The 18732-nt window shown below is 41.8% G+C and overlaps 1 protein-coding gene across 7 annotated transcripts in view; it reads right to left on the bottom strand.

The window, feature by feature from the left end:
- KIAA0319L (KIAA0319 like) overlaps positions 1 to 18732 on the bottom strand; it is a 90254-nt gene that overhangs the window by 54887 nt on the left and 16635 nt on the right. For all 7 annotated transcript variants that reach the window (XM_004740817.3, XM_004740816.3, XM_004740814.3 and 4 more), the window contains exon 3: positions 3171 to 3697. In XM_004740817.3, coding sequence (XP_004740874.1) covers positions 3171 to 3697 — 527 coding nt within the window. The remainder of the gene's footprint in view (positions 1 to 3170; positions 3698 to 18732) is intronic.

The following is an 18732-nucleotide window of genomic DNA, read 5'->3' on the forward strand; positions in this document are numbered from 1 at the left end:
GAGCACAGGCAGACAGAATGGCAGGCAGAGGCAGAGGGAGAAGCAGGCTCCCTGCTGAGCAAGGAGCCCAACGTGGGACTCGATCCCAGGACGCCGGGATCATGACCTGAGCCGAAGGCAGCTGCTTAACCAACTGAGCCACCCAGGCGTCCCTATCTCTGTTTCTATTCTTAGGAAATGATCTACCCTACTTCAGAAGAACACTGTTTGACTAGAACGACAACTTCCTCCTACTAAACCTATAATCCCACCTTAGCCACACCTGTATTCACCAATTTCTTCCTTCTTATCATGATGAAGATGTCTCTCCTCCCGCTTAAGACTAATCTTGGTCCTGTGTGTGCTGGATTCTAACCCACTTGCCCTGGAAGGCAGTGGTTCTCGATGTGTGCTTCTCAGACTAGCAGCACCAGCACTCTGCAGAAACTTGCTGCAAATTCAAATTCTCAGGCCCCTTTCTAGACAAACTCTGGAATTGGGGCCCAGCAATCTGTTTGTAACAAGGCCTCCAGGTGATTCTGATGGATGCTAAAGTTTGAGAACCACTGCTCTAAGGAATTATTTGTTGTTTACCCCTTTTCCTGTATATTCAACCTCTTTCTTTAAGGCAATGGTTCCCTTGCTTGAAGAGCCTCCTATCGGATTCCTTCCCATACATTCTTGCCCCTCTCCAATCTACTCACCATACAGCAACATATCTGATCAAGTTATCCCCTACTTAAAATTCTTTGGGGCACCTGGGTGGCTCAGTGGGTTAAGCCTCTGCCTTCGGCTCAGGTCATGATCTCAGGTCCTGGGATTGAGCCCCGCATCAGGCTCTCTGCTCAGCGAAGAGCCTGCTTCCCCTGCCTCTCCTGTCTGCCTCTCCGCCTACTTGTAATCTCTGTCAAATAAATAAATAAAATTTAAAAAAAATTCTTCAATGACTTCTCACTGATCTGAAGATAAAGACCAATATCTTAAGAAGGCCTCAATGTTTTCCACAGCTAGCAAGCCTCCTCATACACCTCTGGGTCACTTTGTCGTGTAAGACGAGCCTCTCTCAACTTCCTGGTCTTGCCATGCTCTAGGGCACCCAACAAACTTAGGAATTGTTCTTTCTCTGCCTAAAATACTCTGCCTGACTCTTTTCCAAACTCTTTCTATGTCAAGTCTCAAAGCATACCTTCTTAAGTATACCTAACCTTACTCCTTAGTCTCAGTTAGGTCCCTGTTAGATGCTCTGATAGAACTCTGAACTTACCCTTTCAAATTCACATCCAACTTAACAATTATTTAATTATAATAATTGTGTTGTCGTTTTCCTTGCCAGAGCATAGGCTCTGTTGGCGCAGAAATCATGTCTATCTTGTTTACTATAATATTCCTAGTGTATACCTTGCACAAAGTAAATGTGCAGTAAATGTCTACCTAGTGACTGAGCCTCTGCATACACTTGCCTCTGTCCAGAACGTTTTTTACTATCTTTAATCTCCCAGTGAAATCCAACATACCCTTCAAGAAATAAATTTAAGATGGTTGCCAGAGGGGAGGTGGCTGGTGGGAGGGATGGGGGAATGGGTGAAGGGGACTAAGAGTACCTTTATCTTTTTTTTTTTAAGATTTTATTTATTTATTTGACAGAGATCACAAGTAGGCAGAGAGGCAGGCCAAGAGAGGGAGGAAGCAGGCTCCCTGCTGAGCAGAGAGCCTGATGCAGGGCTCGATCCCAGGACCCTGAGATCATGACCTGAGCCGAAGGCAGAGGCTTAACCCACTGAACCACCCAGACGCCCCAAGAGTACCCTTATCTTGATGAGCAGTGAGTAATATATGGAACTCCTGAATCACTATACTGTACACCTGAAACTAAACTAACAGTTTATGTTATTATACTGGGCTTAAAATTTTAAAAATGAAGATTATAATCTAGTATAAGTAATAAACATTTAAAAAGAAAGAAATTAAACGTTTCTGTGAAGTCTTCCCTGCACATCCGTACCACCTGCCTGATCAAGTGAATCACTTCCTCCTTTCTGTTCCTACTAAATTGTGTAAGTAACTAATGCGATAATCACACACTATTGTAAATACCTATCTTTGTGTCTGAGTCTCCACTAGACTGTCAACTCCCTGAGGGTATGGACCACATCTCATTCACCTTTGTATCTCTAGTGCTCAGAAAGAGACCTCATGACAACAAGACATCTAAATGTTGATGGGCACGTTAAACCCAAGATTATATCTCTAATATCGCACTGAAAGGTTTTTTCCTAATATTAAGTCTGGGTTCCAATTCTAGGTTTGTTATTCATTAGATGCATGATCAAACTGTTTAACCTCTTTGGACCTCGGTTTCCTCACTAGGAAAATGGGGCTAATAATACCAACCTAGAAATACTGCTATGGAAATTAAACAAAATGACACTGTACAACAATTAGCACACATAGTGCCTGGCATGTAGTCGCCTCCCCACTCTGGCTTCAACTTGCTAGAGACAACTAGGACAAAACAAATACAAAAATAAGTCACAGCAATCAAGGCAGGCTGAGCACAGAGTGAGTCACTCCTTTTAATCATTTGCCTAGGAAGATCAACAATGAAAAAACATAATAAGCAGAATAAACTACTGGTGCTAGCCCCCCTGGCATATAAAGCTGGATAAGAACTCCCCCACAGACCTCTTGGCTCATGGCCACATCTGGCTCCTTAACCCAGCAGGCCAAGTCTTAGTCTGTGGCGCCAGGAATGGCTACCTCGACTGGAACAGACACTACCCCATGAGGAATGCGTGTGCATGCGGGAGATGGGGAAGAGGAAGGAGAGCCTGAATGCAACCACATCTCTCAAGTGTTCTGCAATCTGGCAGAAAATACTGGAGAATTGTTGGTGAAGACAGTCCCCACACAACTGCATCTACCTGTAGCCAAGAACCATCTCAGACTAGATAATGAGCAGATTTCTGCTTTTACCAAGACAATGCATGCATCAGACCTGCATGCAGGTAGCATCTCCTAGGTCCAATTATGCTTGTACATCTGGGCGGCACCCGAAAATACGACGCCAGGCAGCTTCATACACACACTCCTCGGCACAGAAGGCTGCCCACAAGTGCCAACTTCACTGCTCACGTGTGCCAAATGTATGAGCAGATTTAAGTTTCTTTGCTCCTTTTTCATAATGTGCTTACCTCTGCAGAACCGCTGGTGTTCAGACGACCTACTTCCTTGGAGTCATTCATTTCATGCTGTGTCACTGCATGTGTAGTTACTTCTTCACTGGGACTATCTCTCTTCCAAAGCTTCCTGGTTAAGCTATGATGGCCACCGGAAGATACAGTGGGTCTGAGTGGAGCTCTGGATGCACTCTGTCTCCTCCAAGATGTCCTGCTCCAACCTAGCCCCAGAATATGTGGTACATCATCTTCAGGGGGAAAGCCCAAATCATCTGCAGTTTGGAATTTTTTAAAAAACACCAGCATGGAATTGGAAGAGTCGGTCCTGAAAATGTGGCAGCTCTGGGGCCTGCTGCAGTCTGCCTGAATGCACATCCCTTCTAACCACCAAAAGGCATGACAGGCAGGGTCCTGGCAGCAGGCAGCCCAACACAATTGCAGAGAGGAGGTTCCTTCAAGAAGCTGGAGGTGATTTTCTCCCCCAGATCTCAGGCCAACTCCAAATTCTGTCTTTGCCTGCTGGCACCTGCTTTCACTGGCATCTAAAAACAAGGAATGAAAACATTTTAAGATGTAATAAAAACAGACGACTGCTCTGTAAAGAGCCCTGAACACCAACATTTAAGGCTATTTTGAAGACTCGTTTTTAAGAGAGTGGGAAAGCTGTCTAGCAAGTGGAACAGAAGAAGCAAAATAGAGTGTTTTTTGGCTCAAGATACTTTAGCTTATAGAAGTGCTGTCCCACATTCATCACTGGTTCCCCTTCTCAATGAGTCTGTTCCACATAGACCTTTCCTACAGAACTCCAGTTCATGAAACAGAAAAAAACAAAACAGCTATTCTGGTAGAAGTGTATGGAGGGGTGGGGGGAGTCCCGCCACTTAACCTTCCACTCACATCCTGCCACTTCTCAGGGACAGTGTGACCATTATGGGACCAGAAGAACAAGTAGCAAAACTGGATGGAATAACTACCCCCTCCCCCGAACCGGGAGCAACACAAACTGAGTACTCTTAACCTCTTACAGGTTATAGGTTCACCATTTTCTAACTACCCATTTGCCAGAGAAAGGCAGTTCTGCACATCACGGTATCAGCCAGAGCAGTAGTCAGATTACCAAGAAATTTAATCGTGAGCCGGATTCTGCAAGAATGAACTTCCTACTGACAAGTCATGTCATGATAAGAAATAAAGGAACAGAAGTACAACAGTGACCTACTGTAGTTAACCTAAATAACTTGGTCCAAAATTCTAGCTCATGTTCCTTCTGCATAAACTCTAGGCTACTGAATTACTTCAGGTGTGGCATTAATTTTCCTGAAGTATTACCTCACTTCTGTCTTCTCAGATGCAGAAAAGTCAAAGCATGTTCTAAATGAAAACTATTATAGAGTTCATTTTAAGGTCTTAGTTATATAGGTATCTGCACCCAAATACGGTCAAGGTTAGACAGAGCCAGAACCAGGGTGAGGCAAAATAGGTGCCTCAGGCACAAAATTGAAGGAGGTGTGCATTCTCAGACTCATGTAAGCATGGAGCTGGCTTACCCAATCTTGAGAGTCAGTGCCTCCTTAAATTTTGTGCCCTAGGTGTCTCCTTCGTCACCCCTGCCCTGGCCCTGGGGTTAGAATGTAGAAGATATTTTAAAATTACATACAGAAAATATGAAGTAGAATCAAAATACTGAAGATACCCGGATAATCCTGTCTGCATGTACACAGAACTGAAAGGGGGCTCTGACTAACCAAAGCAACAATGTGATAATCAGCCAAAGCCAACCTGACTCCCAAGAAATACTTACAAAATGTCCAGCAGACTAAATGTGGACACCAGTCAAATGAGAGAGAAAAGGAAAAAAAGGCAGGCTTCTGGATTACTGAGCAGGCGCTGTGGTAGCCAATCTGCCATTGTTCATTAAAAGAAAAGAGAGAGACTGGCACAGACCTAACATCAGACAAGGCAATTTAGAAACCTAGAAAAAATAGAACTTCCTTAAGAAAAAAGAAGAAATAGAAACTACGGGAAAAAAAATGAAGCTACCAAGAGCTACAGAAATACCCTTCATATCCTTATACACCTTCCCACACAGTGGCCAATGGTATGAATCTTGGGAACAGCTATCTGAGTATACAGACTGTGTTGAAATCAATAAATGGTTACCTCAGTAACTACTGTCAGTCACCTTTATACCAATTTTCCATCATTCTTCTCAGAATAATTCTCTCACATTTAACATAGTGAGGAGGTCCACACAGATGAAAATAACCTGCACTTTTCTGTAAGCCACTATTTCATTTAATTTTTAAAATGTAGCATGATACCCACTTTTGCCCCTGCGGAACAAATTGCCATAGGACTTGCCCTCACATCATGAACAACTAGAAAACTAGACTATATGAAACAACTGTTTCTAGACAATGAGCAACAGGTGGTCCAGGACTGTGATCCCAAAGAGGAAGGAAACAAATAGGTAAGCCCTACGACTGCCCTGGCTTTCTGTATGGAAGTGTGCTCCAAACAGTAGTACAGGGAAAGAGAGCCTAAGCAGACTAGGGCAGACTTGCTGAGTTGAGGAAACAGAATTTCAGGTGACTGTGATGGCTGGAATTTTGAAACGAACAACCAAAAAGGAGGAAACAACACAGAGAAAAAGCTCCCAATATCTGGATAATGGTCCCTTTCAATCTTTGACTGAATACCAATTTACCCCAATTATGGGTTGAGACAACATGAGGGAAATTAGAAAATATTTTTAACTGAATGAAAGCAAAAACATAACCTATAAAAACTCACGAGATGCAGTTAAAGCAGTGTTTAGAGGGACAGTTATAGTTGTAAATGCTTATTTTAGAAAATAAGAGAAGTCTAAAATTGATGATCTACATAGATACACAGGGAGAAGGCCATGTGATGACAGAGGCAGAGATTGCTACAAGCCAAGGAATGCCAATGATTGACAGTGACCACCAGACACTAAGAAAGTCAAGGAAGGGATCTACCCAGAGTCTCAGAAGATACCAACCCTTTATTTTGGACTTCTAGACTCCGAAGTCATTGGTTTGTCAGGATTTTCTGCCCTTACCTAAGAGAACAGTTAGGAAGACAGAGGGCTCCAAGACTACTAAGAGTACACATCCAGGGATCACTGACATTTAGATATGTAGCTGTGATCTTTACCCAGACTGAATGGAGACACCTGGATTCATTCAGTGGACACGCACAGGGATATGATGCTGGAAAACCATGGGAATCTGAGGGGCTTTTCTTTTTTAAACCAAAGTTAATTGCCCAACTGGAGCAAGGGGTAAAGCCCTGGATGGAGGTGTGAAAAGTTCTGCCAGGTTTTTGTACAGTCTAGGAGTACTGGTTTGAAACAAAAGCATCAGTCCTAAAGCAAAATATTTCTGAAGGATCCACTCCAGAGAGTGTACATAAGGTGTCATCACTGATACAGGCCTGGAATGGGAGAAAAGAAGTTCCCCCAGAGAAGCAGCACTGTAATGTGACAAAATCTTTAAATATAATTCCCCCTATATCAGCCATCAGAAAAATCTTATAGGTGAGATAACTCATTTATGTACAGAATGTGGGATAGCCTTTATGAACAGCTCACTTCCTTTAAATCAGCATAAAATTCACATAAGCAAACAACCTTACAGATGTACTCAATGTAGAAATTTCTCAATTTCCACAGAACCCAACAATTATTAATTACCAGAGAACTCATTGTAGAGAGAAACCCCAACAATGCAATGTATGTGGAAAAGCTTTCAAAAAGAACTCTACCCTTTTTTTTTTTTTAAAGATTTTATTTGTTTATTTGACAGAGAAGAGAGAGGAAACACAAGCAGGGGGAATGGGGGAGGGAGAAGCAGGCTCCCCGCTGAGTAGGGAGCCTGATGCGGGGCTCAATCCCAGACCCTGAGATCATGACCTGAGTCAAATGCAGATGCTTAATAACTGAGCCACCCAGGCACAGAACTCTATCCTTTTAAGCCATCAGAGAAATCATACCAGTCAGAAACCCTATGTACGTAAAGACTAGTAAAAGCCTTTGCTCAGAACCCAGCCCTTACTCATCATGAGAATACATAGTGGAGAAGAGTCTTTCAAATGTAATGAATATGGGAAAGCTTTCAGGGATAATTCCTGGTGGAACATCAGAAAACCCATACTGGTAAGAAACCATACTGGTGTAGCAAACGTGAAAAAGCCTTTAGGAAGAGCTCAACTCTTATTAGTCATCAAAGAACACATACAGGAGGGACACCTACATGGCTCAGTCAGTTAAGCGACCGACTCTTGATTTCAGCTCAGATCTTGATCTCAGGGTTGTGAGATGGAGCCCCGCATCAGGCTCCACAGTGGAGCTTGCTTAAGATTCTCCCTCTTTCTCTGCCCCTCCCTGCCTCTAACAACAACAACAAAAAAAATTACATGTAAGAGAGAAACCGTATCACTGAAATAAATGTGGAAAATCTTTTAGGTAGGGGCGCCTGGGTGGCTCAGTTCTTAAGTGTCTGGCTTGTGCTCCCTCTCTCGCTGTCGTGTTCTCTCTCTGTCAAATAAATGAATAAAATCTTTAAAAAAAAAAAAATCTTTCAGGTATGTATCATTTGCTAGACATCAGAAAACTCACAGTGAAAATAAACCCTATTGGTGTAAATGACTGTGGGAAAGCCTTTGTGAAGAGTTTATTGGATATGAGAGAATTCATACTGGACAAAAATCCTATCACTGTAAGAAATACAGGAGAGTCTTCAGGCACAGGCCCGGCCTTGCTGAACATCAGAGAATCCATATAGAGGAAAACCTCAGAAATGTAATAAATATGGGAAAACTTTTCCCAAAGCTCAATCCTTAAACAACATAAGAAAATTCATAACAAAGAGCCACCAAATGTAGTTAGTGTGGTAAATCACAAAGGGTTTATTCCTTCGAGTATCAAAGAAGAGACATTCAATAAATTATATATTTAACAAAAATATTCTGTGCACCTCCATGCCAAAGAACTTCTCACTTGTAAAGATTTCATTATAGTATGGTTTGTACTGGTGAAATATTTGAAAAACTTCAAGTCTATCAGTATGAAAATAGTATAGAATACCATGCAGCAACTGAAAACAGTGAGGTAGAATTGTATATGCAAGAAGAGAAATAGCCCCATGAGGGGTGTTGGGATGGCTCAGTCAGTTAAGCGTCCGGCTTTTGGTTTTGGCTTAGATCCTGATCTCAGGGTCCTGGGATCAAGCCCCATATGGGGCTCCACACTCAGTAGGGAGTCTGCTTGAATATTCTTTCTCTCTCCCCATCCCTTTGTCCCTCCCCCAGCTCAAGTGTGTGTGTGCTCTCTCACTCTCAAATTAAATAAATAAATCTTTAAAAAAGAAAAGAAATATTCCCATGATATCTTGAATTAAAAAACCAAGTTGCAGGGGGCACCTGGGTGGCTCATTTGGTTAAGTGTCTGACTTCAGCTTAGGTCATGATCTCTAGGTCCTGGGATCGAGCCCTGCTTCAGGCTCCTCTCTCAGGGGGGACTCTGCTTGTCCCTCTCCTTCTGCCCCATTCCCTGCTCATGCTTACTTGCTCTCTAATAAATAAAATCTTAAAAAAAAATTTTTTTTAATTTAAAAAGCAAGTTCACACAAAATATATATATGATGCTCTTATTTATATTTTTTAAAACAAACCTTTCTACATATATATTATATACATTCCAAAGGATCTGGAAAAATGAAGACAAAACATTAATAGCCAAAAACAATTTTTTTTCAACAATGATCAGCGCTTTCATCATAAAAACTGGAAAAGAGTAAATTATACCCAAAATAAGTTGAGAAAGGAAAGATAAAGATAAGAGTAATCAATGAAACAGGAAACAAAAAGTAGACAAAATCAACGAGACCAAAATCTGGTTGTTTGAAAGATCAACAAAACTGATAAAGCTCTAGTCAGACCAATGACAGAAAAAAAGACAACAGTCACAAATTAACAATATCGGGAATGGAAGAAGATATATCACATCACTACTGATTTAATAAACCATGAGCAGCAAACTATGGCTAACAGGCCAACTCCAACTACTATTATTGTAAATAAAGTTTTATTGGAATATAGTCACACTCATTTATTTATATTGTCTACAGCTCTTTTTGCTCCACAATGGCTAAGTTTTTTTTAAAAGATTTTATTTATTCATTTGAGAGACAGAGTGAGCGAGAGAGAGAGCACACAAGCAGGGGGAGAGGAAGAGGTAGAAGCAGGCTCCCCTGCAGAGCAGGGAGCCCGATACAGGGCTCAATCCCTGGACCCCGGGTCACAACGCATGCTAAATGGCAGACACCCAATTAAATGAGCCATGCAGGCACCCCCACAATGGCAGAGTTAAGGGGCTGCAACAGACTTTTATCTTAAGACTCACAAAGCCTAGGGGTGCCTGGGTGGCTCAGTGGGCTAAAGCCTCTGCCTTCAGCTCAGGTTATGATTCCAGGGTCCTGCGAAGCTTCCCAAGACCGCTTCCCACCCACCACCCTGCTCTCTCTGCCTGCCTCTCTGCCTATTTGTGATCTCTGTCTGTCAAATAAATAAATAAAATCTTTAAAAAAAAAAAAAAAAAGACTCACAAAGCCTAAAATGTTTACTATCTGGCACTTTAAGAAAGTTTGCTAACCCCTGGTCTAAGAGAATGTACTTTTGTTTGACTTATTATTAATTAATGAGTACAGCCTAAATTTGGATGCTAACTTATGGAAGACTGATGGGTTACAAATGATTTTGATTTTTACAGAGATGCAAATTATTTCTGTCTAGTAAAAGATAACCTCAAAAGTTTAATTAATTAGGCGCCTTTTCTTCCCACCTAGCTATTATCTTTATTTCTTTATTCATTCATCCATTCAACAAATATTACGGTGCATTTGTTTCACACCAGGCATTGCTTTGATGGAGCTTAGAATTTGGATGGGGAGACAGAAATTAAACAGACACAATAATGAACGTAGAATTGCAAACTAATGTAAGTGCTCTAAAGGAAAGAAATTCAGTCTTGGGGCACCCGACTGGCTCAGTTGTTAAGCATATGCCTTTGGCTCAGGTCATGATCCCAGGGTCCTGGGATCAAGCCCCGCATTCAGCTCCCTGCCCAGCGGGAAGCCTGCTTCTCCCTCTCCCACTCCCCCTGCTTGTACTCCCTCTCTAGCTCTGTGTCAAATAAAAAAACCTTTAAAAAAAATAAAAAGAGAGAGAGATTCAGTCTTTACAGAATAAAGGTAGCTAAATTTGGAATTTACTGAATAGATACATTATCACATGTGACATGCTAGCAAAGATATTCACTGTAGGGGCACCTGGGTGGCTCAGTCCGTTAGGCGTCCAACTCTTGATTTCGGCTAAAGTCATGATCTCAGGGGCATGATCTCAGGGTTGTGAGATCAAGCCCCATGTAGGGCTCCACACTCAGAATAAAGTGTGCTTGAGATTTTCTCTCCTCTTCCTCTGCTCCTCCCCCTACCCACACTCACTTGCTCTCTAGCTCTCCTTCTCAAAGAGTAAATAAATAAAATCTTTTTTTAAAAGATTTTCTTGGGCGCCTGGGTCAGCTCAGGTCGTGATCTCAGGGTCCTGGGACTGAGTCCCGCATCGGGCTCTCTGCTCAGCAGGGAGCTTGTTTCCCTCTCTCTCTCTCTGCCTGCCTCTCTGTCTACTTGTGATCTCTGTCAAATAAATAAAGAAAATCTTTTTTTTTTTAAAGATTATTTATTTATTTATTTATTTGAAAGACAGATCACAAGTAGGCAGAGAGGCAGGCAGAGAGAGAGAGAGGAGGAAGTAGGCTCCCCATTCAGCAGAGAGCCCGATGTGGGGCTTGATCCCAGAACCCTGGGATCATGCCCCGAGCCGAAGGCAGAGGCTTTAACCCACTGAGCCACCCAGTCGCCCCAAGAAAATCTTTTTTAGAAAAGAATGTCACATAAGCTACGCAACTATCTGGTAGTGTAAAAGAGAAACATTTTATTTTTTAAATTTTATTTATTTATTTATTTGACAGAGATAGACATAGTGAGAGAAGGAACACAAGCAGGGGGAATGGGAGAGGAAGAAAAGAAAAAAAGATTTTCTTTATTTATTTGAGAAAGAGAGTGAGAGAGAGCATGAGAGGGAAGAAGGTCAGAGGGAGAAGCAGACTCCGCATGGAGCTGGGAGCTCGATGCCAGACTTGATCCCAGGACTCCAGGATCATGACCTGAGCCGAAGGCAGTTGTTTAACCAACTGAGCCACCCAGGCAATAAATAAAATCTTTAAAAAAAAAAAAAAGATATTCACTATATGTTGCTTGAAATGAAAAAATACTAGAACTAACTTTTAAACTTCTCAATAGAGACCAATTAAATAAATTAAAGAGGATCCATGCAGTTATGGAGATGAATAAGGCTACTCTATATAGTACTAGCATGCAATGGTATCCAGAATACACTATGTAGAAAAAGAAAAGTTCAGAGCAGTGTGTCTAGTATGCTACAATTTGTGTGTGTGGGGGGAAAGAATATAATGTTTATGCATATATGCATAGACTATTTTTGGAAGAATAGTCGAGAAGTTGGCATGGTTGCCTTTAGCAGGGGAAAGGAGGTAGCTCGAGAGACTGAAGTGAGAGACTTGTTTGTTCGCAAAATACCCTTTTTTACCTTTTGAATTTGTACAATGTACATGTATTATTTTTTGAAAGATAAATTTTATTTTTTTTTAAAGATTTTATTTATTTATTTGACAGACAGAGATCACAAGCAGGCAGAGAGGCAGGCAGAGAGAGAGAGGAGGAAGCAGGCTCCCTGCCGAGCAGAGAGCCGGATGCGGGACTCGATCCCAGGACCCCGAGATCATGACCTGAGCCGAAGGCAGCGGCTTAACCCACTGAGCCACCCAGGCGCCTGAAAGATAAATTTTAAAAATGTAAATAAACAGAAATGTCGATGGCTTCCAAGGGCTCTTAGGGTGACAACCAAAATCCTTAACATAACCTAAGAAGATCCTGTATGATCTAGACCATATCTACCTTTCTGGCCCCACATTGTAGCAGTCTCTCCCTCAGTCATTATGTTCCAACCCACCAGCTTTCTTTCAATCCTCAAATGGACTACGCTCCTTCTCCTAGCTGGGCTCTGCGCGTGCTGCCCGCTCTGCTGGGAACTCTCTTACCTCCCTTCTTTGCCCAGTTAGCTCCACTTATGAGATCTCAGTTCAACCATCATTGCCTCAGAGACGCCTCCATGCCAAGTCAGGTCTCCCCATTTATACACTCTTTAGGCCCAGTCGCCCCTTTCCTTTAAAGCAATTATTGCAGTTATAAAATTACATTTCTTGTGATCATCTGCTCAGTGTTTTCCCCACCACCACACTGTAAGCTCATGGATGACAGGGCCATGTCTGTTTTGTTTTTTTCTCTCACTACTATACCCCCAATTCTGGCATGGCACTTAGCACATTACACTGTAGGTGCCCCAAAATATCTTTCTGAATGAATGCACAGATAAAGGCATGTATGCATATGGAGGAAACCAGAGGGCCTGATATCAGGTGGGTCATAGTAAAGTCATCCAGGCCGATGACAAGACTTCAAACGGAGATGAGGCCCATATGCCACAATAAATGGGGGATGTGTGTGAGTGAATGATGGTTGGTAGATGAGTAATGACTAGAGGTAGGAAGTGGTATAAACCTCACCGAGCAGAACTTTTACATGACACTGGAGGAGTACTGTTCCAGAAGTGACAGTGAGAAATGATGAGGACATCAGTTCCACCTCCAAACTCAGGGATACATGGGAGATAGAAGAATGAGCAACCATCGCCTGCAGGCTAGAGGGAAAACGAAGTCTTTCTCCAAGAAAAACCAAGGTCTCAGAACATTCTCCCTATCTAGGGAGAATGTCTATTTAGTCCAGAGAGGGCTTAATAACTCAATGGATTCTTGTCACAGTTAAAAAGTTGAGAAGGGAGGGGTGGTAAATGTGAGTTGAAAAGCACAAAGTCATACAGGAATGTCAAGTCAGACTCACGCAAATCACAATAGTTAAGGCACTTCCTAGCAAGAAAAAAAGAGGGGATGGAAAGTTATGATGATGAACTGATGACAGGGTTGCTGCCTATCCAGCTTCAGTATAAATGGTGAAAGCTCTGAGGTGAAAGCTCTGAGAGAATTTCTGTGGAATTGGGGGGAACAGATTTAGACTCGGGAAATGGTGAAGGAAATTTATGGGAATTACAAGGTTGAAAGGAAAGGAACAAAAAATCCTAATTTCCTGGTTGTTGCTAGCAGCTCTTGTCAAAATCACATCTTTTAAAGAAGAGAAGATAAAAGTGGGAATGGATGGGGGTTAGCTGTAAGACTGGTTTGCCCTGCAAGGGTCTTTCACTTCCATGGCTCCCTGAAGAATGTCACATAAGCTACGCAACTATCTGGTAGTGTAAAAGAGAAACATTTTATTTTTTAAATTTTATTTATTTATTTATTTGACAGAGATAGACATAGTGAGAGAGGGAACACAAGCAGGGGGAATGGGAGAGGAAGAAACAGGCTTCCCGTTAAGCAGGGAGTCCAATGCAGGGTTTGATCCCAAGACCCTGGAATCATGACCTGAGCTGAAGGCAGATGCTTAATGACTGAGCCACCCAGGTGCCCCAAAACATTTTAGAACCCTAACACTCCCCTGCTTTGTGAGGTGACCTGGAAGCCTCAGTTAGAGATCTTATCCATTACTTTGGGCAAGAGAGAGCTTGTCCAATGACAGAAGGAACAACCTGGGCAATCACACAGGATGTTTCAGACTCTCCCAACTTCACTTGGACTTCTTGATTGCTGTATTCTTAAAATTATTATTAAAGCTTAGTGACGGGTAAGATCTCTAACTCATGTCTCTCTTACCTGACAATTTGATTCTTTATCTTAGCTCAAGGAAATAGAGCCTGGGAGAGGACAAATGGTCAAAAGCACGTATGTCTTTGACAGTGACCAGAAGTAAAAGAAAATGTGAAGTATGGGGCAGGTTAACTGGCTATGGCATTGCTAAGAAAATTAATCCCAATAGTTTCCAATAAGGAGAATAGGTACTCTGATCTCTCAGTTCACATATTTACTAAGCGGGATTTTGACTGAGTTATTTATTTTTATTATTAACTGTTATTTTTTAAAAATGTTGCTCCATTATGTGTTCAATAATAAACGCATGGGGGCAAAACAATTCTCTCCCATCCATTCAGTGGATCATAATTCCTCCTCTCAGATGGCTAAAAGACACAGGTTCCAGATTCAGCTGTAGGTCCATCATTTACTATAATTTAACCTTTGAAAAGTCACTTAACCTCTCTAAGATTCAATTTTCATTGTTGTTACTCCCGAGAAAAAGAGTTCATCAGAGGAGGAAGCAGGGGAGCATTGGTAGAGTCAATATTGGATTCTAGAAGTAACTTGGATAAAAGGTAAGATGAAAATAAGCTCCAATTTTAGATCAGTTCCTCTCCTGCCCACGCCGCCATAGCCTGGCTCTGCTCCCAGGGTCTAAGCAAAAGCAATATTAAATCTTTACAAAAGAGGGTTTACATAGAACCTTAGACTGAAAACTCTTTGGGAAAGTCTGGATCTCACTGCTGGTAGGAGCAGGTAGAAAGCTTACCCAGGTAGAGTACAGGAGGACAGAGTCAATCCTTCTAAAGCCAAGACAAAGCAGAGAATACAGAGCTTCCATATGTACTACCTGGAGGATCCCCCAAACTGGGAACTCTGGAGCTAGCAATGCTTACTTATAATTACTACCTCTCAAAATACAGAATTCTAATAAATCTAGCACAAAATCTAGACCTGGTTTCATAATTCCAAGTAGCAGAGTGGAAAAGTCTACAGAATATATAAATTATTGCCAGAGGAAATTCATCAAATGCTTTAGGAAGCCGTGAACAACTCCTGAAACACTGAGAGGCAGTGCTGTTGCCTCTGGCATCTGTAAATCTCAGGTAACAAGCCTGATTTTCCAGGTAATTTGGAAACTGCTCTGGCTGCCAACCAAGAAGGAAGCAGAGACAGAATGCCCACAACCATAGGAACCATAGTGTTAAGGTCATTGGGAATTCATACTTAAGCCAAATTCATCAAATCGTATCCCAGTGGAAGGGCTGACATGGTGGGAGTAAGAGTAGAGGGAATGCCCTGCCAGTATGACTTCAAAAAACAAAACAAACAAACAAACAAAACCAGCTGGTACCTTCTTCTGCTGGGGTGAAAGGGGAGCCAAGTTTCTGTAGACAATAATTATATATGCAAAATTTGCACTTACTTTTTTTTTTTTTAAGATTTTATTTATTTATTTGGCAGACAGAGATCACAAGTAGGCAGAGAAGCAGGCAGAGAGAGAGGCGGAAGCAGGCTCTCCGCTGAGCAGAGAGCCCGATGTGGGGCTTGATCCCAGAACCCTGGGATCATGACCTGAGCTAAAGGCAGAGGCTTTAACCCACTGAGCCACCCAGGTGCCCCTGCACTTACTTTTAACATCATTGAAACTAAAATTCCTTTCTAGAAATCTCACTATTTTATAATACGGTTAAGAACCCCATTCAAGGGGTGCTTGGGTGGCTCAGTGGGTTGGGCCTCTGCCTTCAGCTCAGGTCATGATTTCAGGGTCCTGTGAGAGAGCCCCGCATTGGGCTTTCTGCTCAGCAGGGAGCCTGCTTCCCTCCCGCCTCTCTCTGCCGCTTCCTCTCTGTCTACTTGTGATCTATGTTGAATAAATAAAAATTAAAAAAAAAAAAAAGAATCCATTCAAAACTTTCCTTTGATGATGATACTTGTAAGGAACTATTATCAAGCAGTGAAGCAGCAACCTTAAATCTGGTGAAGTCAGTGACTGAACTCTAGCTCGACCCCGTCTTCCTGCAGCTATAACCAAAAGTATACATTCTCTCAGAAGCAATGGGTCTCAGCCAAGATGGCTGCCATATGAAAATGAGACAAGCAGGCATATTATCAATCCTGAAACAACTTACAGGAACTGTTCAAATACAAACCACCTCAGGGGGCACCCTCCACTTTCCTTTTGACTGTCAGCACGTCTGTTACCTGTACACCCACTAACAAACAAATACAAAAATGGTTCCAGTGACTCCCCACACCAGTTCTCTCCCACGGGGGTTAGCACATTCAGAAAGCAAAGCAGGGGAGGTAACTAAATCCTCTGAAGGGCACAGTCAGGTATTATGAAGTTTGATAATAACTGGTGCCCTTTCTCCCTTCAAAAGGGCCAACACTTTTTCCTCAACTGCGCACAGGTTAGACTGAAAGGTGGCAGCAGCCTCACAAAGCAGCCCTTTGAAAAGGAAATAATTACCATTCATTCATTGCCTTTGCTGTGTGCCTAGCTTTGTTAAGAGCACAGTTTGTTAAATGTTGTGGTGTAGGTGATTTGCTGAAACTAAACTAACTGCTAAATAAGAATCAATAGGCTTTGTGTCCATGTTCTGACTCCTTTCCCTTGACGGTATGTAACATTTCCATTTTTCCCAAAGACCATTCTGATGAAAGACAAACTTCCCATGGAACTAGCTGCCCAAAAGATACCTCAAAGCCACTATCCATGTTAACTCTTGATGGTCTGCTAGATGGAAAACAAGCTTCCAGCCATGTGATCACAAAACCTGAGCCCCAGAGCACTTCTCTGATTAAGAGTATTCTGAAGTGGGGCGCCTGGGTGGCTCAGTCCATTATGTGTCTGCCTTTGGCTCAGGTCATGATCCCAGAGTCCTAGGATTGGGTCCCACACTGGGATCCTTGCTCAGTAGGGAGCCTCCTTCTCCTTCTGCCTCCCATTCTCTCTGCTTGTGCTCTCTCTGACAAATAAATAAATAAAATCTTAAAAAAAAGAAAAAAGAAAAAGCACTCCAAAGAGAAAATCCTCTCTGTAAACACTGTCACTAAAGAAGCCTTAAGGTGCTGGATTATGGCAAATTGCTGAAGAGAAAAACCATAACATCTCTATAGAAGATGCCAATATTTATGGGTAAAAGAGGAGGAAATGTTCTTTTAATCTACCTACCTAGGGCATAATACTGATACTTAACAGGTTAAAGGAACTATAAAACCATCCTCATTTAATCTTGGTTTAATGAAGAAAAAAAAAAAATACACCCAGTATCCAAGGTGAGGATCATACAGAACCTTCTGGAAATCTGAGTTAAAAACAAAAACAAAAACCAAGCAAACAAAAACAAACAAAAAAATTGTTTCCAAAAGAAAATCCCATATCAGGATCAATACCCTTATTCTATCTCACCCATCTTCCCTACCACACAGGTTGAAGTTGTGGCCCCTGAAATAGGACTGACTGGGTCTGAATCTATGCAGCCAACTTAACTAGCCATGTCATCTTAGCTCATTTTTCTTGGTTTCTTCACGAGTAGAAATAGGAATGATAACAGTACCTAAACTCACAGGGTTGTTATAGACATAAAAAAAGGTAAGCTATGCAAAGTACTTAACACAATGCCTGACATGTAGTTAAAGCTCAGGATATATATTAGCTGCCATTACTTTTGTTGTTACTACACTTCATTTTAGCACAGGCATCACTTTTTCCAGAAAGCCTTCCTTGAGGAAACTGTTACCCCAGGGTCCCTCCCTGCATATCTTCTATCACAGAATTTTCTTTCACTGGATCATATTTGGCTACCTCATATACTCTTCCCCGTTTAAGTGCTGGGTTGCTTCTCATATTTCTGTATTAGTAGGCCCAGTAAAATACTTGGCTTATAGAAGGCATTCAAAGAATTGTTTAAACACTTACCCAAAATTTAAATAAATGTATGCAATTTTTTAAACTGACAAAATCTAGCAAAAAATGTCAGCTCCACTACAGATTTACCTGAGTTGTTGTCATTTGAATCAGCTCCTTAATACTAATTAATTTCCTTGGCTAAAATGCAGCAGGGACAGGAAAGAAAAGGAAAGTTCCCAGTTCACTGAGAAATGAGAAAACAGCTTTCTGAATTAGACTGAAGAGAGCACTGAATGGGAGGTTTGAGATATGCAAAAGAGACACAGAAGAAAAGCCAAATGGATTAAGAAGAGATTGTTGAATCGAACATAACCACCTAGAAAAGAGCCTTTCCTGCCTAAACTGAAAAATCCTTTCAAATCACAAAGCAATCTTTACTCATGAAAGGACAAACCAAATTTCCGTTCCCCTAGCTAGTTCAGGTCACTCCACCTCACTCAAAGGAAAAACAGGCTTTCACCACAGAACTTTCTGAACAAAGTGACAGTGGAGAATGGTTTCCAGTTCACCCAGACAAATGGCCATTCATCACAGATGACATCTAGATCCATTCAATTTTCCTTCTTCTGAGCAGTGACGAGAAGGAAAAGAAAAAACTCAAAATTTCGCTCACCTAGGCGGAAAAGATGGAAACCAGTCTATCACAATTCTAATGCCTCTAGTGTCCACCTGATACTCTTAAAAAAATCAAAAGTTTGCATTAACTGGATACAGTTGCTATTAAGTTTCAAAGACCTATCTGTAAGGTTTAGACTAAA

This window comes from Mustela putorius, unplaced genomic scaffold (genome assembly GCF_011764305.1).
Source record: "Mustela putorius furo isolate JIRA1106 unplaced genomic scaffold, ASM1176430v1.1 tig00003853_pilon_pilon_pilon, whole genome shotgun sequence".
Taxonomy (NCBI): domain Eukaryota; kingdom Metazoa; phylum Chordata; class Mammalia; order Carnivora; family Mustelidae; genus Mustela; species Mustela putorius.